At 41.4% G+C, this 27,697-nt stretch overlaps 1 protein-coding gene and 14 non-coding genes across 15 annotated transcripts; 12 read left to right on the forward strand and 3 right to left on the reverse strand.

Annotated features, from left to right (window-relative positions):
* The first annotated feature begins 694 nt into the window (after positions 1 to 694).
* trnay-gua (transfer RNA tyrosine (anticodon GUA)) lies at positions 695 to 782 on the forward strand. The gene is given in 2 exon segments: positions 695 to 731; positions 747 to 782. It is a non-coding gene; the product is annotated as a tRNA-Tyr (tRNA).
* A 470-nt stretch (positions 783 to 1,252) lies between these two features.
* On the reverse strand, positions 1,253 to 1,324 carry trnae-cuc (transfer RNA glutamic acid (anticodon CUC)). The gene has a single exon. It is a non-coding gene; the product is annotated as a tRNA-Glu (tRNA).
* Positions 1,325 to 2,277: 953 nt separating this feature from the next.
* trnai-aau (transfer RNA isoleucine (anticodon AAU)) lies at positions 2,278 to 2,351 on the forward strand. The gene has a single exon. It is a non-coding gene; the product is annotated as a tRNA-Ile (tRNA).
* A 1,296-nt stretch (positions 2,352 to 3,647) lies between these two features.
* trnae-cuc (transfer RNA glutamic acid (anticodon CUC)) lies at positions 3,648 to 3,719 on the forward strand. The gene has a single exon. It is a non-coding gene; the product is annotated as a tRNA-Glu (tRNA).
* A 344-nt stretch (positions 3,720 to 4,063) lies between these two features.
* trnaw-cca (transfer RNA tryptophan (anticodon CCA)) lies at positions 4,064 to 4,135 on the reverse strand. The gene has a single exon. It is a non-coding gene; the product is annotated as a tRNA-Trp (tRNA).
* A 957-nt stretch (positions 4,136 to 5,092) lies between these two features.
* trnaa-ugc (transfer RNA alanine (anticodon UGC)) lies at positions 5,093 to 5,164 on the forward strand. Its single transcript has one exon. It is a non-coding gene; the product is annotated as a tRNA-Ala (tRNA).
* Positions 5,165 to 5,831: 667 nt separating this feature from the next.
* Positions 5,832 to 5,904, forward strand: trnam-cau (transfer RNA methionine (anticodon CAU)). Its single transcript has one exon. It is a non-coding gene; the product is annotated as a tRNA-Met (tRNA).
* A 917-nt stretch (positions 5,905 to 6,821) lies between these two features.
* trnak-cuu (transfer RNA lysine (anticodon CUU)) lies at positions 6,822 to 6,894 on the forward strand. The gene has a single exon. It is a non-coding gene; the product is annotated as a tRNA-Lys (tRNA).
* A 751-nt stretch (positions 6,895 to 7,645) lies between these two features.
* On the forward strand, positions 7,646 to 7,717 carry trnae-cuc (transfer RNA glutamic acid (anticodon CUC)). The gene has a single exon. It is a non-coding gene; the product is annotated as a tRNA-Glu (tRNA).
* Positions 7,718 to 7,847: 130 nt separating this feature from the next.
* On the forward strand, positions 7,848 to 7,920 carry trnaa-agc (transfer RNA alanine (anticodon AGC)). Its single transcript has one exon. It is a non-coding gene; the product is annotated as a tRNA-Ala (tRNA).
* A 2,104-nt stretch (positions 7,921 to 10,024) lies between these two features.
* trnac-gca (transfer RNA cysteine (anticodon GCA)) lies at positions 10,025 to 10,096 on the forward strand. Its single transcript has one exon. It is a non-coding gene; the product is annotated as a tRNA-Cys (tRNA).
* Positions 10,097 to 11,354: 1,258 nt separating this feature from the next.
* LOC115057978 (U2 spliceosomal RNA) lies at positions 11,355 to 11,545 on the reverse strand. Its single transcript, XR_003841998.1, has one exon. It is a non-coding gene; the product is annotated as a U2 spliceosomal RNA (small nuclear RNA).
* A 1,451-nt stretch (positions 11,546 to 12,996) lies between these two features.
* Positions 12,997 to 13,078, forward strand: trnas-uga (transfer RNA serine (anticodon UGA)). Its single transcript has one exon. It is a non-coding gene; the product is annotated as a tRNA-Ser (tRNA).
* A 4,261-nt stretch (positions 13,079 to 17,339) lies between these two features.
* On the forward strand, positions 17,340 to 24,114 carry LOC115057346 (NLR family CARD domain-containing protein 3-like). Its single transcript, XM_029524409.1, has 9 exons — positions 17,340 to 17,428; positions 17,747 to 17,969; positions 18,945 to 19,146; positions 19,309 to 21,097; positions 21,197 to 21,370; positions 21,524 to 21,697; positions 22,906 to 23,079; positions 23,157 to 23,203; positions 23,573 to 24,114. The coding sequence occupies exons 1-9, from the start codon at positions 17,340 to 17,342 to the stop codon at positions 24,112 to 24,114; spliced, it is 3,414 nt and encodes a 1,137-aa protein (XP_029380269.1).
* An 896-nt stretch (positions 24,115 to 25,010) lies between these two features.
* On the forward strand, positions 25,011 to 25,082 carry trnad-guc (transfer RNA aspartic acid (anticodon GUC)). Its single transcript has one exon. It is a non-coding gene; the product is annotated as a tRNA-Asp (tRNA).
* The last annotated feature ends 2,615 nt before the right edge of the window (positions 25,083 to 27,697 follow it).

The following is a 27,697-nucleotide window of genomic DNA, read 5'->3' on the forward strand; positions in this document are numbered from 1 at the left end:
AGCCCACTACCTCTCACATGCTAAGCGAGCGCGCTACCATTTGAGCTAATTCCCCTGTACTGGCATGCTATTCTTAATCACTATCACACTGAATCAGATGGCAGAGGTTCCACTGAGATTTGAACTCAGATGACTGGATTCAAAGTCCACAGTGCTAACCATAAGATCAAAGAACACAGATGGGAAATGACCTTCTGACAGATTTAGAAACATTTGAAATGAATTGGCCAACACACATCACAGGAGTACATCCAGCAATGGGAAGGTTCAGGATCTCTGTCAGACACAAAGGGAGCAAATGTGACAAAAGAAGCCACGAAACACGTCAAGAGCTCACAAAGCTTTTTAACTGCATCAATAACACAGAGAACAGTCAGACAACCAACTCTGCAGGACAACCACAAGAAATGAAATAAGAGCAGCAGAAAAACCACCAATGGCTGATTATTGATCTCTGATCCACTAGGATGGTATGAAGTGGACGGTCAGAGTATTTTAGGATGCTCTCTGCCTTCCTCTGTGTGGATCACCATGCAAAATTTTTACTATTTAAAAATTGCTGTTTTAAGGGGACATTTTACTTCTAAATACCTCCTGATAGCCAGCAGCAGCTTCACTTGGACTTCACTCACTCATGTAGGACTCTTCATCTACCTGTGTCATAAGTCACAGCACCAATCCGGAGAGGTTTGTCCCTTCGATAGCTCAGTTGGTGGAGCGGAGGACTGTAGTGTTTCATCATTGAAATCCTTAGGTCGCTGGTTCAAATCTGGGTTGAAGGAGACCATTTTTTTCATCGGCCTCATCCAGCACAGTGATGAGTCTGTCTACAGACAGCAGGTGGACAGACTGGTCATCTGGTGTGGTCAGAACCACCTGGAGCTAAATCTGAAGACAGTGGTTTTCAGGACACTTGTTATTTTAATCAAATTATGTACTAGACCGTAACTTCATTGTGACGTTTTGACGTGAGTTAAAAAAAGAGGCCAAAACATTAGAGAACTTCATTCTCTGTTTGTTTTTCCACAGAGGAAGTGAAGTCACACACCACATGATGTTTCTCTTTCCTGCTCCTCGTTAATATAGTGGACAGTATCTCTGCCTGTCACACAGAAGACCTTCTGCATACTGATGCATGAGTTCAGGGATAGACTCAAAGTTACTTGAAACTTCTACCTGAAATACCCCCCAGGTGCATGATGACAGATTGATGTTCTAGAGTCAATCACCTGTATTTTTCAGTAAAAACATTTTCCCTGACCGGGAATCGAACCCGGGCCGCGGTGGTGAGAGCACCAAATCCTAGCCACTAGACCATCAGAGAGTGTGTGGACGCTAAATGTTGTAGTGTGTGAGATTTTTGATGATTTTTAATGTAGGACTGCATCTACCTGAACCTGTCAGCCACGAAACAGGTCAAGAACTCTCAAAGCTTTTTAACTGCATCAATAACACAGAGAACAGTCAGACAACCAACTCTGCAGGACAACCACAAGAAATTAAACAAGAGCAGCAGAAAAAAACACCAATCAGGACTATTCATAAACAACAGGATTTAAGGGATTTAAGATTGAAACCCGCCGTCTCTTATCACTAACATCATTGAGATCACATAGCTCAGCTTGCTAGGTATATGTGGGGGGTCTCCAATCCTCATCCCATACGACACTTATGTTCTGCTGAATCATACCCCTAGACCAACGAGCCCTTGATAAGGTTTTTTAAATTATTGAAAAAATTTTACTTTTCATTCTGATCTTTATTCACGCGTTCTTTATTGACAAGAAAGATCCAACATTAAGAACAGAACAGCGTCACACAAACAAAATAATGATGAACAGCCCTTCAAGAAGGGGGACCAGAGGGTGTGTGCCAACTACAGGGTCATCATGAACCTCTGTTTTGGGTGGAGGTTGGATGTTATTGGTTTTTCTTAATCAATATCAAACTAAATAATGGCAATAAAGGTTAAATAAATAAAGGTTGCAGACCCCTGATCGAGGGGTATGATTCTGACTTTGGGTGCAAGAGGTTCTGTGTGTAAATCCCAGAGGAGCCCCTCATATGATGTGTCCGCTGTCTGCAGTTCCACTATTCAAGTGTCAGTAAGTTAGACAACATGAATTCAGGAAGGCTTCTCTGACTTCAACAGGTTCTGTTCAATGTGCTCTAACTGCTTATAAATGTCTCACTGGATCAAAAGCTTTGAGCTACGATAGGCGATGTAATTATTTAAGTTTCATTTGTAAAAATAAGCCAAAAAGGCCCTTTCACACAGGCAGGTTAGCTCAGCTGGTTAGAGCGTGGTGCTAATAACGCCAAGGTCATGGCTTCAATCCCCATACTGGCCACAAGCAGCATCTCAGAACTTGATGTTGTTCTCTCCATATACTGCAATGCAGTCTGAAGTCTTTTTCCAACCAGTGGAACTGCCCCCTGGTGGTCATTAGAAGTGCAGCTTAACTTATCAGATACAACAATAACACAAAGTTACAATGATCAGAGCAAAGACTGCAGATAGATCATTTCCTTTGTAACAGTTTAGTGATTCGTTTCCAGCTGGCATTGTGCACCATGCAGGGGATGTAGCTCAGTGGTAGAGTGCATGCTTTGCATGTATGAGGCCCTGCGTTCAATCCCCGCCATCTTCAGCGTTGACAAAGAAGCACAGGAAGTACTTATCTTGTGCAACACCCTGATCTCTCAACTATCCACTCAGCTTGGAGCAATTTATCCTGTGTAGTCATCCTACCAAATTACCAAAGTGAACACAAGTGTCCATGTGATGACAAAACAGCAGCCACTGAAGTCCACTTAAAGGCAAACTCCTAATGTTTTGGCCTCTTTTTTTAAACTCACGTCAAAACATCATAATGAAGTTACGTCAAGTACATATAAAGCAGGTCTAGACTGCTCTGCCTTGAGTGGCCTTTTGCACAGGAAGTGCTTATCATGTGCTTATCATGTTGTAACCTACAGCTGATGAAAACCCAAAAGTAGTTTGTTTCTACAACATCTGACTTTAGCAACAAGGAACTGCTGGGATTTAAACACAGGCTGCTTTAACCAGCCAACATACACAACCTTTATCTGCATTGAAATCATTCAGCCTGTTACCGGCTCAAATCCACAGCACTCTACTCAGCTGTTTTTGTTGGATAGTATCTGGTTTGGTTTCACCTCTTCCACAAAACTTGAGGATGCAGTTAATTTAGTTTAACAACCTTAAACTTGATCAATGAGGCACTGCTGGGATTTGAACCCAGGATGTCCTGTTTACTAGACAGGCGCTTCGACCAACTAAGCCACAGCACCACGCTGATAAGAGAGGATGTATTTTGGATCTTAAAATACCCTCAACATACGTGGCTGCAAGGAACTGCTGGGAATTGTGACTCTTGCCAGAGTTTCTTTAGCATATAATGAACTGTCACATTAATGTCCTGAATGTGCTGTGTGTAAATAATGAGGTTCATCAAAACAAAGTCAGAACCAGAGCTCAGGCTGTTGGTACACAAACAAAGAAAGGCATACTTGTGGATTCGCAAGATTATATCAGGATCTGACCTTTTCCTGTTCTGATGTAGCTCAGTGATCAAGATGGATCCAGTCAAGTGCTGGTAGAGACGATGGAACAGACGATAAACTCCCTGATGGTCTAGTGGCTAGGATTCGGTGCTCTCACCGCCGCGGCCCGGGTTCGATTCCCGGTCAGGGAAAATGTTTTTAACAGATATTGATAACGGTATCGGGGAAAATTTTCATATCGGTGCATCAGTAGTTTGAAGGTTTGAAGTCTTCTGTGTGACAGGCAGAGATACTGTCCACTATATTAACGAGGAGCAGGAAAGAGAAACATCATGTGGTGTGTGACTTCACTTCCTCTGTGGAAAAACAAACTGTGAATGAAGTTCTCTAATGTCTTGTGAATGATAGTCCAATAGTCCTCCTGGAATTCTAAAATTGTCTGTGATGTGAAGAAATGAAATGGATCATCAGAAAAACACTTCCTGCTGCACCACAGAGTATGTGAGGGTTTACCAAAAGGTGCAAACAGATGATCTGACCCTGACGTGAGTTGAACACGCAACCTTCTGATCTGGAGTCAGACGCGCTACCATTGCTCCACAGAGTCGCACAGACTTGGGAAACTGTGACAAAGCTCAGTTGGTAGAACGGAGGACTGTAGAGGCTGGTTGTTAAAATCTTTCGGTTGCTGGCTCAAATCTGGCTCGAAGGAGAATATTTTTTTTCTTTTTCTCTTGTCCAGATACTGCAGCCAGGTACACATCCATTTGAAGTGAATGTGAGAGTGTGACGTATGCATGTTAGTTGTTGATGCTGTTCTGTAAAAATCTGATGCCCCCAAATGTTTCCCCTGGCGTCAAATTCCGATGTGATGGGAGTTCTATGTTCGTCTTCATCTTCATTCACAACAAGAAACCAGAACATCCTTAAAAAGTCGTGAAGAGTCTTAGAGCAGGTGCACTGTTGTTATGTTCTAATATGTCTGTGATTCCACCTTAAACATTACTGTGTAATAAACATGCTATGCAACATGACAACAGGCTCGTCCGGGATTTGAACCCGGGACCTCTCACACCCGAAGCGAGAATCATACTCTCAGTGGAGTTCCTGCTCATCACTGAAACATACTGATGAAAACCATCACTTCCTGTGAAACATCACAGACTGTCTGTGATGTTTCTCCTTTCAGCCCACCTGGTGTTGGTATTATCTTTCACTGCCTTCTGTAATTTTTCATTGACAAGAAATGAACTGGCAGTGGTGGGATTAAAACCTCCGAAGAGACTGGAGCCTTAATCCAGCGCCTTGGACCGCTCGACCACACCACCACTGGATGGATGTTCACCACCCACTTCTCCAAAGTCCAACAGTGAAGGTTTCAAATCCAGTTCAGTCCAAATAGTTCCAGTCGCTTCTGTCGGCACCATGTCAGGACCATGACTGCCTTTTGAGCTTCATTAACAGAGTGCACTCTACTCTGGAGTGCACACAGAGGACTTTATTGTGTATGTCATTAAAACCTTTGTGACCTTTGTAAAAACTGCTAAAGCTACCACAGCACACAGGGGATGTAGCTCAGTGGTAGAGCGCATGCTTTGCATGTATGAAGCCCCGGGTTCAATCCCCGTCATCTCCGTTGTTGATAATGTCGCACATTGTCAACAGGGACATGTTACGGAGTGCGAATTGAAGGATCAGAGTGTTGGAGAGCAGAACTCTTTCCTGTGCTTCAGATACACTGTTTGGTTCTGAGCTGATCATTAATAATCAGTCAATAAATGATCAATAAGCTTCACAGCTGTTCTGAATGGTGACAGTGGGGCAGCCTTTGTGTTTACGTGTGAATCACATTTTGGAAATTCTTTGAAGCAGCTTCAAAGGAGGAGTTTCACATGGTGTCACGACAAAGCAAAGCCGTTTAATTGATTTGGTTTGTTTGTTTTAAACATATTTTTATTTGAGAGAATCAGCACTCATCACAGTAATTTACAGTAACAAGTGTCCCTCTGTCTTTTCTTTTTCCCCGTAATTTCTAACCCCCCACTGCCACCCTGCTGCTACAGACCAACACAAGTAAACATATGCAACGTAAAATACAATAAAATATATAAAAACATTTGATTTGGGTTGTTGTTAGTTTTTGTGAATGTTGTGATAATCCCTGCAGGTCAGATTTATGAAAGTTGCCACATTTTTGATTTTGATTATGTTCCTTTTGGCGGTCTGTTCCCCTGAGGTTAGTCTGTGTTGTGCAGGGTGTCCCCGACGCGCCCGGGGTCCTTTGGGTGCTCAGCTCGTTACAGGCCTCGTTGGCGCAGTAGGCAGCGCGTCAGTCTCATAATCTGAAGGTCGTGAGTTCGAGCCTCACACGGGGCACAACACTAGTTAATAATGTAACCGGCCGGTGTGAAAACGCTTGTGCTCCTCACAATTGTGTGTCACTTCCACAAAGGTTGAAAGCTGTGCCTCCACCCTCCATATCATTGATAAAACTTGCTGACTTTTCGGGTTTTTTTTTTTTATATTGTTCAAAATAAACTGAAATAAAATCAAATGGTGATGTGTGTCCATCTAAAATAATGGGAAATAGTGATGTGAAATGTGATGTGAAGAAATGAAATGGATCATCAGAAAAACACTTCCTGTTGCACCACAGAGTATGTGAGCATTTACCAAAAGTGCAAACATATGATCTGACCCTGACTTGAGTTCTGATCTGGAGTCAGACGCGCTACCATTGCGCCACAGAGTCTCTCAGAAGCGTGCAACTGTAGGAGTTGAAACACAGCAAAACATATTAAATGACCAAAATAAAGATTTGAAGAAGGAAATACACATAACAGTCTGTGTTTTTTGTCAATTTTTTGCTGGACACACATGTCAGGATGGCTCAGTGGTCTTTTGGAGCCCACTGAGAGACGTGCTGTGTTTCATCTACTTTCTCTTATCCAGCATACATCGACCAACAATGACTGCTAGAGTCAAATATCTTAACATCAGTTTGAACCAACATGAAACTAGCTGAGGTTTAAATAGTGTAACTACAGCTGCTGGTCATTCAGGCTCTGTGGGGCAATGAGCCAGTGTGTTTGGCTGCTAACTGAAAGGATGGTGGACAGGAACCTGCAGAGAGATGCTGAGGTTGTGAGTTCAAGTCTCAGCTGGAGCGTCTGGCAGTCTGTGGATTACTCCAACGAGACAACTACCTTTTGTTACTCAGTGTGATTCAACTTTGTTAAGATTTGGCAATATATATGAATGAATTTTTAGGATCATTTTTTGCAGCTTTAGCAGCCCGGCTAGCTCAGTCGGTAGAGCATGAGACTCTTAATCTCAGGGTCGTGGGTTCGAGCCCCACGTTGGGCGATAAGTAGTTTCTTTTTTTTAGACCCAAACTTACCCAGCAGAACACTGCCTGGTTATGAGCAGGTTAAGTACTGAGACTTCCACCTGCAGTCTATCCAATGACCAGCAGGGGGCTCCACTGGTTGACAAAAACAGTCAGGATGGCCGAGCGGTCCAAGGCGCTGTGTTCAGGTCGCAGTCTCCTCTGGAGGCGTGGGTTTGAAAGGGTCATCTCTGCAGTTGTTCTCTGAAACCGTCTGTATCTGTATCGTAGAAGAAGTAAAAACAAATGGGAAAATAACACTCAGTAACATTTATGTTTGTATGTATTGTATGTTGTTGTTGCAACATGGAAAGACTAACACAACCACCGACGAGGATGGGATTCAAACCCATGTGTGCAGAGCACAATGGATTAGCAGTCCATCGCCTTAATCACTCGGCCTCCTCGTCAGGTTTGATACTTGTCCTGGAGTCTCCAGGGGAGACTGCGACCTGAACGCAGCACCTTAGAACGCTCAGCCATTCTGACAACAGAAGCTGAAAAATTTGCCCATCAAAGTGAGTCCAGTCATTCCAATACACAATGACCACGATCTGATAAGATCACATGGAGGCTCAGAGTTTGCACTTGCTCACATGTGTGGAGTGGACAAAACAGGTTGTCTACAGGTTAAGGTTTCACATTGGAACCTTCACTGTGTGAAATGACAGATTTTCTTTCACCTCTACTGCTGTAAGGTTTTGGGACAAAGGTATTTTGTCTACACGCTCCCTGGTGGTCTAGTGGCTAGGATTCGGCGCTCTCACCGCCGTGGCCCGGGTTGGATTCCCGGTCAGGGAAAATGTTTTTACTGAAAAATACAGATGATTGAAAAATTTAATTATTTTGAACTCTCTCGAAAAAGCTTTGAAACCTGTTGATGTTGTTAAACGGCCTTTTCTCAAAGCTTAGCTTGCATGCTAGCATGGCAGGGGAATTAGCTCAAATGGTAGAGCGCTCGCTTAGCATGTGAGAGGTAGTGGGATCGATGCCCACATTCTCCACAAGACTTTAGCTCTTGGGAGATACAGCAACAAGTGAAGGTTTGAAGTGATGTGTGAGTCTGAAGAGCTGCTGCCTTTGATACATCACCTGATGATGTCACAGTACTCACAGAATGAAACTCCTCCTTTGAAGCTGCTTTGAAGAATTTCCAACATCACATGTGATTCAGATGTAAACACAAAGGCTGCCCCACTGTCACCATTCAGAACAGCTGAGAAGATTATTGATCATTCATTGATTATTAATGATCAGCTCAGAACCAAACAGTGTATCTTTCATCCAAACCCTGACAGTTTCTCCACACAGGAGGTGTTTCAGGTGTCTGGTTCCTCCATTTAAACTCAAATCTGTGAAAAACTTGTGACATGGCCAAACCCCCCTCCTCCTCCTGAAACATACAAGTGTTCACCGACACAGACGTGGTTTCCGAGACAAACTGCAGAGAAACTCAGAAACTCAGAAACTCTGAGTCTGTCTCTCAGTGAACTTTTGTGCTCCTCAGAATTGTGTCCCACTTCCTCAAAGGTTTGAAGTGAAGTGTGAGTCTGAAGAGGTTCTGCCTTTGATCCATCACCTGATGATGTCACAATACTAAAAAACTGAGCAGACTGCTGTGGACTTCAGTGAAACAGTGAAAGGATTTCAGCGGTGTTACATTTTCGGCGAAACACTTGCTCATCCTCTCCATGGGCCTGCATTAAGACCTCCGACTCCACTGGGTTGAAATAACTGGATCTTTTTTTTTTCTCGGTTGTCGTGGTGACAGGACTCCATAGATGATGGCCTTGATAGAGGTTGTGCACGTGTGCAACTCAAGCTGAACATAATCAGAGTTGATTGAACCAACTAAGATCAGCTGTTCTGGAACCAGATACTCAGAGTAAGTCAACTCAGAGTTCAGGGAGAGACTCAAAGTTCGTTTGAACTCCTACGTGGAATACTTTATAGAAAATCCTTTCACTGTTTCAGTTTTAAAATGTTTTACACCAGAGAGAAACAAATGTGATTGGGAGACCTTTGGAGCTGCAGTCATATGCTCTACCGCTGAGCTGCACCCCCTTCCTCAGTGTGTGTTCCTTGAGGGCTTGTTGGTCTCGAGGTATTATTTAGAATGAACGGCTCTATTAAATTAAAAACTCTCTTTAAAGAGGCTAGTTGGTACTGGGTCTGATAGACAGGATGACAGTCACATCTCTCCTCATTCAACTGATTCCTCAACTAACTGTTAGTAGAAACTGTTTGTAAATGACATTCGGCCTCTCATCCAAGTGGTGTCATCAGACAGATTGGTGGTTCACCTGTCGCAGTATCTTAGAAGCCCTGTGTTCATTAAAATTCCGATGGACATCTTTGTACATCTGACTGACAGGGGAGAACACGTTTTTCTATAATAGCTCATTAACCAGAGTGACAGAACAGAGTGAAGTCACAGAACGTCCATGTAACAGTGTATCTTTCATCCAAAGTCACAACTTTGAGAAGTTAGACAATGTGAGACATGTGGCATTATTGCAGTGAAACGGGTGAAGTTATGTGGTCGTGTGGCCGAGCGGTCCAAGGTGCTGGATTTAGGTTCCAGTCTCTTCAGAGGCATGGGTTTGACTCCCAACACTGCCAGTTGTCCAAGCTGTGCGGTACAATCATGAAGAGTTTAGTTAAATCTAAAACTGTTATGAATGACAGATTTAGAGTCCAGAGTGCTCATGATGACACCATGGAACCACATGTAGCTGTGTGAAGTTTGATGTCTGTGTTACTTGAAGTATCCTGACAAGACACTTGTCACAGTGAAGACACCAGCTGAAGCTGTAACATAATCTTCGATCAGTGTCAACAGTGTGGCCTTTGTGTCCTTTTAATTAAATTTAGCGACTGTTCCTGGACTTAATGGAGACTTTTGTGGAGGAACTGACAGGAAAGCGCACATCACTCTGCAGCTCTCAACAGCAGATGCTGCAGTGAGCCCCGTCCCAAAGCCCTCACCTGTTCAGTCTATTTATGAAACATTTCAGAAGTCTCAGTCTGACCCCTGTGGTTCATACTTTACAGTATGTTTTCAGTCAGACCTGCTGATCTGCAGTGATGGGCTGTGTGTGTTTATGGGGGGGTGTAGCTCAGTGGTAGAGCATTTGACTGCAGATCAAGAGGTCCCCAGTTCAAATCTGGGTGCCCCCTGCCGCCACCATGAAACTACATGCTTTCAAGCGCAAAGAAAAAGAAAAATCTTGCCTTTGTTTTTTTCTGTTTGAGCCCCAACAGTGCTCATTAGTTTAATATATAGAAAACCTAAAGTAGGATTTGATTCCATAACAGAAGGACAAAGTGTATCATTAATCTTCTGGATTCTACAGACTGAGTTCATGTTCTGATAGATTTATTTTACAGCTGTAGTAACAATAAATCTCCAGCAGGTGGAAGTATTGCTGCTCAGATGTCATGTACACTGTGGGACACACAATACTCACAGAGGACTTTATTGTGCTGCAGTGAGATGTATAAAAAGCTCCAGTTCTACAGTAAGAAGATGACCAGTCTGAAGGTGGATGAGTTCTGACTGCAGAAGAAAGTTTCAGAGCGTCTTCCAATGGCTGATTATTGATCAGTGATCAGATTATCAATCAAATATGCTGCTTTCTGGGTCTTAACATTAATAATAAGAAAAAGTGTTTACAAAAAATGCAGTTGAGGTTGATGGTAAAGTGGTTTGTTTTAATGTAGGACTCTGCGTCTACGTGAACCTGTTTGACTGCAGATGTGCATTTTCATTTGGACCCCAGGAAGAGTAGCTGCTGCCTCATTTGTGAAACATTCATTCATACGCGAGGACATCACGAATATTGTTGGAATAGAAAATCTTATTTTTTCTGTGTGTGCTCCTGAAATCCAAACCCAGGAGACAGAAGTTGAGTGAGTCAGTGAGGAAGAAGCTGCTCATTCTCCTTCAACAGTTTGATCTGAGGAAAAGTCACTTCCTCTTTTCAGGAATCAACTTCTACCATCTGTCCACTAGATGGAGATAACTGAGCATCAACTGAGAACTGAGTTCTTCATCATCTGGAAACAGACAGCATTGTTTTCTTCAGCTGGAGCTCTTTGTTCAAATCTACATTGAGATTCAGAGCCAAATGTTTTTCCTTTCCTGGATTTACTTCATCATTTCAGTCACTCTGTGGATTCAGCTGACAAATGCAAAATACAACCAACATTTAAACGATGACTGTTGAAACAAAACTTTATTGATTCAGTCTGGTCAGCAGAATATAACCTGATGAAATCAGCAACATTAAACTGATGTTTCTACATGAATGCATCACTGATTCTAAAACCATAAACTGAACATGAACACTCTGTACACTCAGCGTTACACACATGAAGACAACATCATGTGTTTAAGGTGATGTTGAGCTGAACAGGACTTGTATTGAACACACAGAGGGAGTGCACCGTTCCTGGAGATACTGCAATACCAGGTCGATGCGTGGAGTGGACGGAGCAAGCCCCTATTCCATCTCCCTGTTCCAAAAACCTATTTAATATATGGTCCCCGGGTAGGGAACGTATCAGATATTAAACTGATAAGAACAGATACTACACTTGATCTTAGCCAAAAGGCCGAGAAGCGATACCGCTCAGCTGTCGGAGGTAACGGAGTGTTTCTCCGCACCGACCCGCTCAGTGAGGGGTCAGAGTCGGCTTCAGTAACAACATCACTCCGAGAGAGAGACACAAACAGAAGACATGAAGAAACGAAGGAGGGATCAGAGAACAACCACAGACATGTTATTTTCACAAAGTTACGTTGTAGAGCAAAGAAAACGTCTCTTCTTGGTCACCTGTAAAACTTCATATCTATGTCAATTTACCAGCTGAATATTATTGTGAAAACATCAGTTTGTCCTCTCATGTGATTGGCCTCATGGTGTGTCCATCAAAATAACCCCCCTGTCTGCACGGATTCTCTGAAGATTCGGCTCTCCTCGACTGGACTCGGCTTTTTTCGACCGAAAGCGAGAATAATAAAATGAGTTACTTTGTCATCCACAAAATAAAACCACAAATGACTGAACAGCTACGTATTTAAAATAGCATTCAAAGTAATTTTAACCAGAATTACTGCCATAATTTTATCTTAACATAAAGTCCGTTATGTCCGCTTAATGCTAACATACAATGGAAAACGCCATAGACCGGCTAACGGGATTAGCATCAGTACCGCGATCATTTTAAAGCGTCAGTGAATTTATTCAAACTCAAACATGGCAGTAATACAGACATGTACAACAACACTTACAGACATGTATTCTCTCAGCTCTTACAGAACAATAAAACAGCAGGAATTTAGTTTCTATCGGTCTGTTTCTGTCTGCTACTCGACATAATTAAAAACCTGCTGTCACACTACTGACCCCTTCAGATGAAGGAAGAAACTGTAGTCTACATATTAATACATTTGCCTGCAATGGTGTTATTGTGGTCAGCATAGCTGCCTTCCAAGCAGTTGACCTGGGTTCGATTTCTGCCCATCGCAGTTTCCTGTTATCCTTCCTCAAATCTGAAGCATTATCCCCCAAAAAACCCGACCTTAACACTAGAGGAAGGTTAATCTTTTTTCTGTGATCTGACGAGTCCTTCTTTAAACTCGCAGGACTAGTGTGTTTCATTTAACTAGACATAAAAAACTATAAATCAAATATAATCAAATCAACTATAAATCAAACTAAACAGAAGTTGAAAACCTGCTCCCTGCTCTTCCTCCAACAATACTCTGCTCCACTTCTTCTGGGCCTTCCTCTCCATATTTGGCTTTCTGCCAGCATAACCTGCAACCAAAGTATGAAATTATTAAAAGTGTGAATAGATACATTACTGACACCCGCTTACAATCAAGCACAATGTTTGTTCCTAAATGGCCTTTTGTAACAATCATTACTCAGACAGCAGGAAGTGTACTTCATAGAAGTAGCCACATGAACATTTTTCTTCCATGGGAAGTGAAGGCAGCAAGAGCCCTGTCCTTTGAGGAGGAAACTCTCCAGGCTGGAAAATGCTGAGTCATGGTAGCGTTGCTGCGCATGGTTGTTGTGGCCGAGTGGTTAAGGCGATGGACTTGAAATCCATTGGGGTTTCCCCGCGCAGGTTCAAATCCTGCCAACAACGGTTGGATGGATCACAGCATGTTCTGGTTTCATGCTTCTTTAAATTGGTCACTGGCTGCTTCTGGTTATGTTTGATGAACAACTTCCAGCACAAAAATCATGCTACACGTCAGGAGAAATGACACTTCCTGTCTGTTTTCTGAGTGCGCTCAGAACAACTTCATTCTCAAATCACATCCTTAGCTCCAACCTACATGGAGCTGAGGATGTGTGTGACGTCACTGGAGATCAAAGGCATTACCTGTCTTTAATCGCTCTCCCACGCGTGACACTCGTGTCAGATGGATGAGCGCATGCGCACAAAGACGCACATGACTCGTTTCGCGAACGAATGATAAATGGCAAATAATAATGACAAATAATAAATGAAAAAACCCAAAGATCCAACTCAGTTTGAAAATATTTTTAATCTTTAATTAAATGTAAATCATTTAAAAATGTTGAACTATTTACATTTAAACCACATAGACAAGTATGAAGGATGATACAACAGGATGTAAATGAAAATCCTAACAGTTTTAGTTCGTCTTTGGTTCAGATTGGCATGAAGAAAAACCAAGTGGCTCAGCTTTGATGGCTTTCTTGGTTCCTTTTTAGGACAAATAAGGAGAAGGAAAGAGTCGAAGTGAATGAGAATATTCTCTCGTGATCACAGCTGAGGCTCCCTCCCCCGAAAACCTGATTGGTCCTTCCATGTCCCCTCAGTTGTCATTGGCTGTCAGTGGTGTCAGTCATTTGGAGTGACAGCGCGTTGTGTAAAGTTGTTTAAGTGGCTACAGCTCGACATTTTGTGAGAAAATGGAAAACAAAATAAAACTTAGAAGTGAACTGAAAAGAGGAGCAGTGCTGAAAACAAGTTCAGGAAGTTGTGCTGCAAGCTAAATGCTGTAAATTCACCAGTCTGAGTTTTGAAACAAACTTCCGTCTTCCTGCAGCACCTGTAGCAAATATTCACCGGAGTTCAGGTAAGAACTTTAATGAGAACTTGTCTTTTCTCTGTTTGCATGTGAAACTGTTCTTAAACAACATTTAATAGACATATTTAGCAGAGTCCTCCTTGTTTAAGGTCCTTACGTCCTTATGCTAACATAGCTAAATTAGCTAATTTAGTTAGCATGCTAACTTTGCTAATTTAGCTAGCATGCTAACGTATCTTAATTAGCTAATTAGGCTTCGTTAGCATGGAAAAACATTTCTCGCTGTTGCAGTTACTGCCTCAGTTTGAACATGAAGTGAGGACTTGTTCTTTCAGAGGAAACAGAGCAGTGTCAGCCAGTGTAGGTCAGCAGGCTGAAGTCCTGTTAGTTAGAGCACACCTGGACAGACAGGTGAAAATACAGAGAAGAAGAAATTGACTTGGTGTTTGATTTTGATTATAGACAGTTAATGATGTGTAAACTTTGTCCTCCAAACTTTTGGACACACCAGTGAAGGATAAGGACCCTGATGAAGACATCACTGAATCTGATGACAGCAGAAGGTCCCTCTCTGTGATGAAGTGATGATGAGGGTAGTTTCTTTTTGGGTGATGTTGTGGGGAGGAGGTTTGTCCACATCTGGTTATGGATGGCTGGCTCCTGTGTTCAGGGGGAGGATGTGATAGTAGAAATTCTTGACCTCCTTTTGTTGGTCTTAAGCCGCCGATAAAGGAGGAGGGTTGGAATTGTGACAAACAAGAAATGAAGAATAGACAGCGGACAGTTCATTTGTAGCTCAAAACCTATTCAGTACATTTTTTCAGACAATGCTAAATAACTTATTTTCTTAGCAACATCCAGACATGAGAAACTCAGTGCTGCTTGGAATATCCAACACATATAAAACACAGCTGCTCTCCATGAAAAGCAGCAGTCAGCACAGTCTGGATACAACAGTGGTCAGGGCTGTATGTGTGTTTATATTGAATGTGCTGAAGCGTTAATAATATAATCCCAGTAATGTAATCATTGACAGACTCTGTGATTGATTTCCCAGCATTTTTTGCAGCTTCTGTGAGCAGCAACTCTGTTGCTTTTTGTTCATTTTATTGATTTATAGTCTTTGTTTTCTTAATTTTATAGTTGTGAAATTCAGTATTGTGTCTTCTCCATGGGGTCGGTGAAAGTGCACAGATCTAGATGGAAAATCTGGGTTTGATTAGCAAGTTGATAACCAGCTTTGTGAATAAGCGCTGACATATACAGGCTTCTGGTGGATTCCTTAATAAGTCTTAAAATGTCTTAAATTAAAATCTGGGTATTTGTGGCCTGAAATGATCTTAAAATCACCATAAATTTGCTATAGGTATAACATTTCCAGGCGGTTAAGGTTAGGGTTATGCCAATGGGAAAGCACAGTGATTGGAAAACATAGTGTGTGTTTGTTTGATTAACTTTGTACAAAGACTGTGTAGTTAATGAGAGACTCCGAAATGAAGTGAGCGGTTCAACATGCAAAGATTGGGAAGTGCAAATTTAATGAAAAATGGATGGAAGAGGGTGCATTTAGGAGGTGGTTGGCGCCAGCTGAAAGCAACAATGAGGCAATGTGCAAGGGACCTTGGGGTCAAAGCCATCCAGTCGCATATGAAAGGAGGAAAGCGCTCACGTGCTGCCACAGCGGGGCCAGGTTTAAATTGTCTTCAAGTTTAAAAAAAAAAAAAAAAAAAAGTCTAAAATTTCATTTGTTGAGGTCTTAAAAAACATTACATTTTACTCTGAAAATGGTGAAAGAACCCTGATATAGTATGCCATTATGCCATTTCTAATCTGATCATTTTGTTTATGCTATAGCTCATCTGCATATTGTAGACAAACATAACTGTGACTGTGGGCATGTATAATAGTGTTGCCTTATAGTATCAAAATATAAAATCATATATTTGTCCCATATTGTACACCACATCATATAAATCAAAGGTCATTGGAGCCTTGTGATCTACCTGATGTGGATTATTACTGTCTGTTAATGATTGACTTCAATTCATTTCAAAGTTTAGAACTGCTCTGGTATCGGATTTTCCTCTAAGTCATATTCAGTTTTACACAGAGAGCTCAGACTGTGTTTGGATCAACAACTTTAGAAAACCTGCTGTCAGATATACATTTATATATTTTTTTTCATGGAAGCTGCAGTTAAAGTTCACCTTCACTCATCAGCTGCATGAAGATCAGTTCGACCATCAGGTAACATAACCAATCCTGTTTGTGTCAGTGAATGTTGAACTGATTTAAAAACAGATTGTAAAGCCAACAAAATGGAAATTTAAAATTATTTAGTTGCATAGATGTATAAAATACTAAACTTCACTCCTTCTGACTCCTGATATATCAGTGATATACTATTTAGGAATTGACATTTATAAATTTATTTGAAAACTGACAGTTTGATGCTCATATCTGGGGCCATGCTGATCATTTTCAACCAGCTACCTTCTCATATATATATATAGATATATGAGAGTCACTAACTGAGATGGGCTGTTGAAGAACATGAAAAAAAGACAAGGAGATAGACAAAGTGCTAAAACAACAAAAACTGGTCAGTTCTGTTTCATATTCACTATTAAAGGAAACTGGTCTATTAATTTAAATGTTGCTTTAATCATGATGATGAGCCATCAAACTCCTCACAGCTCCCTGTTCAGATTCCAGATAAAGAGGGTTGGTTGTGGATGATGTGGTTACTTCTTAACAAGAGCTCTTAAAATGTTTGTGATAAAGACATGAACTCATAAAATAGCTGCTGAAAACATCAGCATGATATCAGTTAAACCAGCAGAATGTCATCTGACAATTCACTTTAATTTGTTTCAAGGAAGATCTTCTCATGAAATACAATACAATATATAAAAGATAATGATTAAAAAGTTTTGTGGCTTTTTTTTTAAAAGATCAAGATCTGTTTTCCATCAAAGCTACAAGATGTAAAATTTCAGTAAAATATTAACACCAGAGATTATAAAACTACACTGCAGTTGTTGATACAAACATAACTTGTGGGGGATGTGGCTCAGAAAAAAACTAATCATGAAGATGGTATTTCTTCAGCTGTTGACTTGATTCGGGGTTTCAATTGTTAGTAAACAAATTTCAAAATGTTTTACATTTAAATATTAGCTTTATGATGGGATATTATCCTCAGGTAAGAAATAAAAATTAGACTTTGATATTAAAGTCATGAAGAAATCCATATTTCTGATCTGTTGGGTGAACTCGGTGACATAGTTGTTGCTGTTGGCTCTGAAGGATTGTGTAACTTTTCCAGCAGGTGGATGCTCAGCTATGAATCAGTGTGAGGACAGAGAGGAGGGAGCCCCTCCCTCTAAAACCACTCTGTGTGGGGAACATGAGAGTCAGACCAAAGCTCAGAGGTGAGATGAGGATCTCTAACTGTCCATCTGTCAGAGCTCAGCACTCAGATCACTGCTCCATCATTATTCACTCTCACTGACACTTAGGTTTTTTTTACTGTATTTACTGTATTAATAGAGAGCTCAACCAACATGACTAGATATTAATATTATTATTATTATTAGTAGTAGTAGTAGTTGTAGCATAAGTATTTGTCTTGCACATTTCAATTAAAGTAACAGAATGATTCATAGCTATACAAATGAAAACCTAACCTCAGTATTTTAAACTGATCTTTTTCTGTTCAGTTTATTGGTTGTTGATCATTTTACTTCCAGCGATGTTTGTACTAGCAACAAGAGGTCGAAACCAGATTCCCATGTGAGCTGTGTCTCCATGAAGAGTGATCAGTCAATGGGTCCTCCAAAGAACTTGAAGGGTGGTCAACAGTCTGCTGTGTCCAGCTGTGTGTCCATGAAGAGTGATTGGTCTATGGATCGTCCTATTATTTTTAAGGGAGGACCACAGTCTGCTGTATCCAGCCGTGTGTCCATGAAGAGTGATCGGTCTATGGATGACTTTATCAAAGAAAAAAGGTAAAAGCTGATCATTTGTTGTTGTTTGACTCATTAAAGGTATCAAAGCTTGTCTATCAGTTTCTCTGCTGTTCATAGAAAACTCCTGGAACAAACTGTGTGTTTGTGTCTTTTCTCCTCAGAGTTCAGTCTGACAAACATCATCACACAGACCTGGACTCCATATTTATGGTGTGTAAATGTTCATCCAGTGACTACAACAGACACCAACAAAGACTTGAGTTTGAAGCTGCACTCTTTAGACCAGTAGAGCTTTACTCTGTGACAGACAGGAGTTGAATTGGGATTGAACAGGTTTGGGGTGGGAGAGAGTGGGAGAGGACTGGGAGTTGTAGTTCACCACAGAGCAATAATCCATCAGCCTCAACAGATATGTTCTGTATGAATATGGTCTGTTGGAGACGTTCAGAAAACATTTCTGCTCCTTCTTCTTCATCTATAGTGAATCTTAAACAAAAGTTTATTTAGTTGTTTTCCAGATCATTTCAGCTGTGACTTAATAACAAAGACCAAAGTTAATCAGATTCAGTCCTGGGCCTCCATGGACTCTGTCTCTACAGGGTTTAAAGATGGAATAATTCATCAGTGAACTAGTTCAGGTGGTCTGATCCATCTTCAGCCACAGTCACAGTTAATACCCTGAATTTTCACTTCCTGAGTTGATGTGTTGAAGGGCTGTATCAGTTTGGTCTTCATGTGATGATCAGGATCTCTGTGTTGTCAGAATCTAAAGTCAAACTTAGTAAGTTACACCAGTGAAGTTAGTTTAGTGAAGTCAGCAGGTCTGAATCTTTCTGTGTAGCTCTGGAAAGAGACGTGGCAGCAGATGATACAGCAGCAGCTAAAGTTGAACTCTGCTGACTGATGATCTGATGCTTTGATCCATCAGTTTATACTGAGAGTGAACTTTACACAGGATGTTATTGTGTTCCAGCTGCTGGAGGAGAACATCGTCTGTTTTGTGAAGAACGAGCTGAAGAAAATCAAAAGGAGTCTGAGTCCAGATTACCCACAATTCATGAAGAATGAGGATGATGAGGTGGATGAAGAGCAGAGGAGGAGCAGAGAGGCATTTCTGAAGATCACAGTGAACTTCCTGAGGAGGATGAAGCAGGAGGAGCTGGCTGACTGTCTGCAGATCAGTAAGAGGATTTAACATGATGGATCAATTAGATATTTACTAAAGTCTGAGGAGACGGAGAGAAATATGATCATATTCTTATTCCTTAGGAGAAGAATACATAACCCTAGTAAAAGTTTTTAATCTTTTTTTTTTTTTTTTTTTTTTGTCTTTGTTTATTTAGAAAGTTGTCAGCGTAAACTCAAATCTTCCCTGAAGAAGAAGTTCCAGTGTGTGTTTGAGGGGATCTCTAAAGCAGGAAACCCAACCCTTCTGAATCAGATCTACACAGAGCTCTACATCACAGAGGGAGGGACTGGAGAGGTCAATGAGGAACATGAGGTCAGACAGATTGAAACAGCATCCAGGAAACAGGACAGAGCAGAAACAAGCATCAGACAAGAAGACATCTTTAAACCCCCACCTGGAAGAGACCAACCAATCAGAACAGTGATGACAAAGGGAGTGGCTGGCATTGGGAAAACCGTCTTAACACAGAAGTTCACTCTGGACTGGGCTGAAGACAAAGCCAACCAGGACATAGAGTTCACATTCCCCTTCACCTTCAGAGAGCTGAATGTGCTGAAAGAGAAGAAGTTCAGCTTGGTGGAACTTGTTCATCTCTTCTTCACTGAAACCAAAGAAGCAGGAATGTGCAGCTTTGATCACTTCCAGGTTGTGTTCATCTTTGACGGTCTGGATGAGTGTCGACTTCCTCTGGACTTCCACAACACTGAGGTCCTGAATGATCCTACAGAGTCCACCTCAGTGGACGTGCTGCTGACAAACCTCATCAGGGGGAAACTGCTTCCCTCTGCTCGCCTCTGGATAACCACACGACCTGCAGCAGCCAATCAGATCCCTCCTCAGTGTGTTGACATGGTGACAGAGGTCAGAGGGTTCAATGACCCGCAGAAGGAGGAGTACTTCAGGAAGAGGTTCAGACATGAGGAGCAGGCCAGCAGGATCATCTCCCACATCAAGACCTCACGAAGCCTCCACATCATGTGCCACATCCCAGTCTTCTGCTGGATCACTGCTACAGTTCTGGAGGAGGTGTTGAAGACCAGAGAGGGAGGAGAGCTGCCCAAGACCCTGACTGAGATGTACATCCACTTCCTGGTGGTTCAGTCCAAAGTGAAGAAGGTCAAGTACGATGGAGGAGCTGAGTCAGATCCACACTGGAGTCCAGAGACCAGGAAGATGATTGAGTCTCTGGGAAAAGTGGCTTTTGAGCAGCTGCAGAAAGGAAACCTGATCTTCTATGAATCAGACCTGACAGAGTGTGCCATCGATATCAGAGCAGCATCAGTTTACTCAGGAGTGTTCACACAGATCTTCAAAGAGGAGACAGGGCTGTACCAGGACAAGGTCTTCTGCTTCGTCCATCTGAGTGTTCAGGAGTTTCTGGCTGCTCTTCATGTCCACCTGACCTTCAACTCTGGAGTCAATCTGATGTCAGAAGAACAAACAACAACTTGGAGGTCTAAACTAATAAGGACTGGATCTAAAAGAACACGTCTCTACCAGAGTGCTGTGGTTGAGGCCTTACAGAGTCCACATGGACACCTGGACTTGTTCCTCCGGTTCCTTCTGGGTCTTTCACTGCAGACCAACCAAACTCTCCTACGAGGCCTGGTGACACAGACAGGAAGTAGCTCAGAGACCAATCAGGAAACAGTCCAGTACATCAAGACAAAGATCAGTGAGAATCTGTCTCCAGAGAAAAGTATCAACCTGTTTCACTGTCTGAATGAACTGAATGATGGTTCTCTGGTGGAGGAGATCCAACAGTCCCTGAGATCAGGACATCTCTCCACAGATAAACTGTCTCCTGCTCAATGGTCAGCTCTGGTCTTCATCTTACTGTCATCAGAAAAAGATCTGGACGTGTTTGACCTGAAGAAATATTGTGCTTCAGAGGAGGCTCTTCTGAGGCTGCTGCCAGTGGTCAAAGCCTCCAACAAAGTTCTGTATGTGCAAATAAATCCAACCAGATCAAATGAATCTTTTTTGGTTGAGACTCAAAAACATTTTGAATCACTTATCTTATTTTGCTGATTCTTCTTCAGACTGAGTGGCTGTAACCTCTCAGACAGAAGCTGTGAATCTCTGTCCTCAGTCCTCAGCTCCCAGTCCTCTAGTCTGAGAGATCTGGACCTGAGGAACAACAACTTGCAGGATTCAGGAGTGAAGCTGCTATCTGCTGGACTGAGGAGTCCAAAGTGCAGACTGGAAGGACTCAGGTTCGCTTTTGTCTGTTTTGCATTAATAATTCATAGACATATCTTTAAATATTGTGTGTTTTGACAACATGTTTGTGCAGTTTTATTACACATCACCAACATAAAGTTTTGGGTTTTTTTTTATTTCCCTCTTCTTCTGTAATTGTACTTCAGACTGAGCCTCTGTAACCTCTCAGACAGAAGCTGTGAAGCTCTGTCCTCAGTCCTCAGCTCCCAGTCCTCTAGTCTGAGAGATCTGGACCTGAGTAACAACAACCTGCAGGATTCAGGAGTGAAGCAGCTGTCTGTTGGACTGAAGAGTCCACACTGTGAGCTGGAAACTCTCAGGTCAGAGTTCATGTTTTGTGTCAAGACTCTTTATATATTAGTTATGATTTTTCATTAAATGAGATAAAATGAACTGAAGAGGTTTGTAGTTTTGGGAGATTGCCATCAGTATAAAAAGCTTCATGCTCCATAATGAATCACTGATTTGAATCACCACCTGGAGAACACACTAAGTGAAACAAATTAAACACACACATGTTGCTGAGCCAACAGGTGCATGCTGGGTCATGCTGGTGTCCTCCTGGTGAATCCTCCAGTGGTGTTTTCTATGTTCACTGAGGATCATTTACTTTTAGGGAGGTGGACACAACCTTTCTGCTGCTTTTGGCATCTGTCACAGTTGTGATGATGGAGTTCTCATTCAGGAAAATATTTAAGGGGTTCAAAGACACCAGAGGTTGAGTGGACTGCTGATATGATGCTCTGTGGATGAATGAACCTGGTTGAACACAGAGCAGAATCAATGCGTCACTATGCAGTTTTTGAGCAACTGTGTCTTTACTTGAATCCGTGTGTTTGTGGTTCAGCTGTTGTTTTCTCTCTTAGTGTTTCTTTGTTCTGCTGATTCTCTAAAAAGATTTGATTTTGTTTAATTCATACAGCTCAGTGTGTAAATACCTGATTTATATATTATTTATCACTTCTCTTCATTTGTCTGAGTTATTTTCTGCACTCATGAAAGTGGTTATATTATTTTATTATCGGCTGTCTGCAGTCATCAGAAAGTGTGTGTTTATTGTAGGGATGCACAATATTGATTTGGGGGGAAAACTATGCAATTATTTATCGATCTGATAGGTACATTTTATCTGTTAAGAAGTTTCAATAAATTGGTTAATTTGGTGAAAGTGTTTGCAGGAAGAGTAGCCCCCAAACAGGCCATGAAGCACTGGTTATGCCATCTGTCACGCCTTCCTATCAGGACCTAAACCTGGCCCCCTCTCTGCCTGACTAATAATAAACATGTCTTCACCATTGTGGTTGTTTTTCTCAGTGGCAAAATATAACAGCAGCATTTTGCTGTTGCAAAACCTGTTCAGAGAGGATTGCGAGAGAAGGAAAACAGGACACCAAATTTAAATACAGCAAATGATATTCGACTAGTTTAGAGTGAATTGTATTTGCTAATTTTTATTCAATGGTTTCTTCATCTTACATTTTCATCCACACATAACATGTTTTTGGTGTGTGTGTGTGTGTGTGTTCAGTCTGTCAGGATGTCTGCTCTCAGAGGAAGGCTGTTCTTCTCTGGCCTCAGCTCTCAGCTCCAACCCCTCCCATCTGAGAGAACTGGACCTGAGCTACAATCATCCAGGAGACTCAGGAGTGAAGCTTCTGTCTGCTGGACTGGAGGATCCAGACTGGAGACTGGACACTCTCAGGTCTGGACAGTTCTGAGGAACTCTGCTTCATGTTTGATGGTGGATCAAGTTGATCCTGACTCTGTTTCTTCCTCCAGGGTGGACCATGGTGGACCACAGAGACTGAGACCTGGTCTGAGGAAGTGTGAGTGTGTTTTCACTTTGATTCATGAAAACTCAGCTGCTCATGTTACACTAGATTTTTACATTTCTGACTGAAGTACAAAGATGAGTTTCATTCAGGATCAACACTTCATGTGTTTATTGATGTGGATCTCCATCAGCCGTCATCTTTGACTCCACAGCAGAAAAAAAGCAGAACATTGCTGACATCTTGACTCTCATGTTCAGTAACTGTTGATGTTCTAACTGGATTGTTGGCTTTTAATTTAAATGTAGTCAAACATTATTCACAGGTGATAAAATGTAAGTTTGAATGATTCACTTTCAGTAAAGTTGTTGATAAATGAACAGATGATAAACTGCAGCTGTTGTTTCTTGCTCTCTCCATCAGATGTCTGTGAACTGGAATTGGACACAAACACAATCAACAGAAACCTCAAACTGTCTGACAACAACAGGAAGGTGACATGTGTGAGAGAGTATCAGTCATATCCTGACCATCCAGACAGATTTGACATCTTTCCTCAGCTGCTGTGTAGAAATGGTCTGATTGGTCGCTGTTACTGGGAGGTTGAGAGGAGTGGAGTGGTTTATATCTCAGTGAGCTACAGAGGAATCAGAAGGAAAGGAGGCAGTGATGACTGTTTGTTTGGAAGAAATAATCAGTCCTGGAGTCTGTTCTGCTCTGATGATGGTTACTCTGTCTGGCACAACAGCAGAGAAACAACCCTCTCCTCCTCCTCTGACTCTGACTTTCACAGAGTAGCAGTGTATGTGGACTGTCCTGCTGGCTCTCTGTCCTTCTACAGAGTCTCCTCTGACTCACTGATCCACCTCCACACCTTCAACACCACATTCACTGAACCTCTCTATCCTGGTTTCTTGATCTTACCTGGTTCTTCAGTCTCTCTGAGGAAGAGATACTCTAGATAGATTAAAATCACACACAAGACAACACATGACACACTGAGAGACGATACCTGAGCAGGAGAACTAGTCACTGCATGTACAGCTGCTTCTTATCTGGAGTTTTTTTCTGTCATCTATAATAAAGTAGAAAAGAGACACAGCTCCACAGTAACAGAGGTGTGCTGCTGTAACGCTGAGTGCTGGATTCATGTTCAGTTTATGGTTTTCGAATCAGTGATGCATTCATGTAGAAACATCAGTTTAATGTTGCTGATTTCATCAGGTTATATTCTGCTGACCAGACTGAATCAATAAAGTTTTGTTTCAACACGTCATCTTTAAATGTTGGTTGTATTTTTCATTTGTCAGCTGAATCCACAGAGTCACTGAAATGATGAAGTAAATCCAGGAAAGGAAAAACATTTGGCTCTGAATCTCAATGTAGATTTGAACAAAGAGCTCCAGCTGAAGAAAACAATGCTGTCTGTTTCCAGATGATGAAGAACTCAGTTCTCAGTTGATGCTCAGTTATCTCCATCTAGTGGACAGATGGTAGAAGTTGATTCCTGAAAAGAGGAAGTGACTTTTCCTCAGATCAAACTGTTGAAGGAGAACGAGCAGCTTCTTCCTCACTGACTCACTCAACCTCTGTCTCCTGGGTTTGGATTTAGGTCTGGGTCTGGGTCTGGGTCTAAGACCAGGTGGGCCTGCTCAGAGTCTCTGTGTTGGATGTGAGCTGCTGAAATCTCTGAACACCATGACACAGATAATATCAGTCTGATGTGTCATCTGTAATCCAGATGTTGTCAGCAACAAACAGATGTTCCTGACAGAAGCTGTGCTGATGATGATTCTGGATAGAAACTGGGAGGAAATAACTTTATGCTCCTTTTGTTTTTCCACGGAGGAAGTGAAGTTACACCACGTTAGTATAGTGGACAGTATCTCCGCCTGTCACGCGGAAGACCGGGGTTCGATTCCCCGACGGGGAGAGCACATGTGTTTTCTTTAATAGCTCAGTGACAGAAGTTAACTCTCTCTGGTCAGCGGCGTCCTGCTCGCAGACAGCAGTTTTATTTTGAAAACCAACCGGATTCTCTTTGCTTTAGAAAGTCCAACTTCCTGCCTGTCTCATGTAAAGACAGAACAGCAGATCTGAGTTAGTTAGAGCAACTCGGAAACTACGGTGGCCGGTAAGTGCAAAACAAAATTACTAAGTGCAAAACACTTTTACAAAGCGTGAAACAAATGTACATGTTGGGAAACATTTTTACATTTTATTAAACAAAGTTACATAAGAAAACACTTTTCCCACGGACCAAACGAATTTACATTTTAGAAAACAAATTTACATGTTGCGAAACAAATTTCCAAACGACAGAATCTTCCGGAAGGGGAATGTACCAAATGCCGGAAGTGATCCAGAAGAAGATTGACTGTGAGCTCAAAAAGTTTGTGTCGGTTTGTGTGGCGGGAAAACTTTGCAGAGTGAAAGTTTATGGCAGCATGGAGTAAATGAAGTTTTGGCCGTTTTGTGGAAACAACTTGAGCCAATTTACGCGGTTGTGTTTTCCGTGCGGACGATCTGTAGAATGTTTAACGTTGATGAACGGACCAGACGGAAGGAGCACGCGCACAGGAGACATCTAATAAACAGCCGGAAAATGCTAAACAAGCTAAGTGTAGCATCGCGCTAACTAGCTGAAGCCGCTGTCAGACATGCAGTGAATTAAAGTGCACCGTTTCATTTAGCAGCCAATCGTTGTCTTCACGGAATGGCAACACGTTTAGTTAGTAAGTTTTTATTTTATTTTTTTTATTATAGGCTTATAGTTATGCTAAATGCACAATTGTTGCTGATTGTTTTAGCTGCTAACTTTCTGTTTTGATACGGAACTCCGTTCATTCCAGCAGAACAACCATGAACATCATATAAACAATTCATGGAGGACAGAAAGTCAAAGTCAAAAGAACTGTGGGCCGAAAGGAAACAGGTCCAGGTACTTGTGTGGATATATCTGTAAAATATGGAAGTCAATATGTGTGTGTGTGAAACGAATGATATCTTTTTGTTATTTTAGCAGATAAACATGGATTGATGGCGCCACATGGAGCTGATTTAAAATCTCAGAGAGGGAAATCACTCCCATTATATACAGATCCGGAGGTAGCAGCACCTGATCTACTGAAGCAAGCTGTCCAAGAAATGAGAACATTTAACAAGAAGATGGATGAAGGAGCAGACCTTCTTTTGTATCCAGACTGTTTGTTTTTACTACAGAGGTTGATACATCAGACTCTGATTCTGAAATTGTCATCACATCGAGGAGCACAGCTGAATTCAATGCAGCTGACACTGTGGTACGTTCATTTTTACATTTTGTACTTTCAGTTTTTTTATTTATTTATTGATAGAATATGCATTTGGTTTCAAGCATAAAGTCTAAGAACCAAGTCTTGATTATTTGGCATTTACTATTCCAATCAGACACCCTGATAACCTTTCACCATTGATATATACTGTATGTGGTGAGGGAACAATAATGGAAGCTGTTTAAAGTTGCTGACAATTGTGTGCTTTTCTTCTCAGGTTTTTGAAACAAAAAACACAGTTCTCCCACACAAACCTGAAGATAAAGGGTAGGTATTAGTTTTTACAAAAGAAGTCATTTGTCTTTAAGTTGTTGATGTGATTGTGATGAACATGTGATAAAAAATACCATACGTGTGATATCATTTATAAGAAAATAATCTCTTATTTATAAATCTTATGGTTCCTCTCTACCTCTAAATGTTAGTCAAAACTCTGTTATACTAAAGTATCATATCATAAAGTTCATCAGTTTATCAATTTTATCATGTTTCAGAGATTCATCCACAGCTCAGCCTGGACAGGTATTAAGGCAGATTATGGCAGCCTGATGTTCTTTGCTTTCAGTGTGTTGTTTCAGACATTTTCATTTGTTTTTCAGACAGTAATATCTGACACTGAGGATCTGGATCCACCTGAAACAAATCCAGTCAGGAGTACTTGCTACGGGTAAGTAAAAAACCAACAGCTCACTTAATTTTACTTTATTGATTACATGGGAAAGATATTTGCATTTGTAAGATGTTCAACATATTCTGAAACCTGTGACATGTTGGTAAAATTCACTGATGATGCTGCTGTTTTGGAAGAAGGAATTGACACAGGTGGGCCGAGACGAGAGTTTTTAACTCTACTGATGAAACATCTGAAAGACCGGCCCATTTCTGATGGACCAGAAGGACATCGGTTCTTGGTGTACAATGCAAATGGTATGAACAGGGTTAGATGTAAACAATACTAATGGTTAATGATCATTAACTTTATATATCACATGACATACACTTTGTTGCTTGAACTATTTTTCAAAAACATTTACCCTGCCAAGTGCAAAGCAAGACACAGAGTTCTTCTTTAAATCAGTAATGTTCAACACACAACCATTTTTACTCATTTCTATATGTTTGGGTGGATAGTCATTTTAGAAAACATTGAAGTTTCTTTAGGTCATTTAAATGTGAAACAATGTTTGTGGTGACTTTTTAGATTCAAAGATGGTCTTTCAGCTCTTCAGTTTCT

This window comes from Echeneis naucrates, chromosome 2 (assembly GCF_900963305.1).
Source record: "Echeneis naucrates chromosome 2, fEcheNa1.1, whole genome shotgun sequence".
In the NCBI taxonomy this organism is placed as follows: Eukaryota; Metazoa; Chordata; class Actinopteri; order Carangiformes; family Echeneidae; genus Echeneis; species Echeneis naucrates.

Excerpts from the sequence above, each read along its gene's own strand:
- LOC115057346 (XM_029524409.1), top strand. The coding sequence starts at position 17,340 with ATGAATCAGTGTGAGGACAGAGAGGAGGGAGCCCCTCCCTCTAAAACC. Across the intron at positions 17,970-18,944 it reads GCCGTGTGTCCATGAAGAGT|GAGGAGAACATCGTCTGTTT; the intron begins GATCGGTCTATG and ends TTCCAGCTGCTG. Across the intron at positions 21,098-21,196 it reads AAAGCCTCCAACAAAGTTCT|ACTGAGTGGCTGTAACCTCT; the intron begins GTATGTGCAAAT and ends ATTCTTCTTCAG.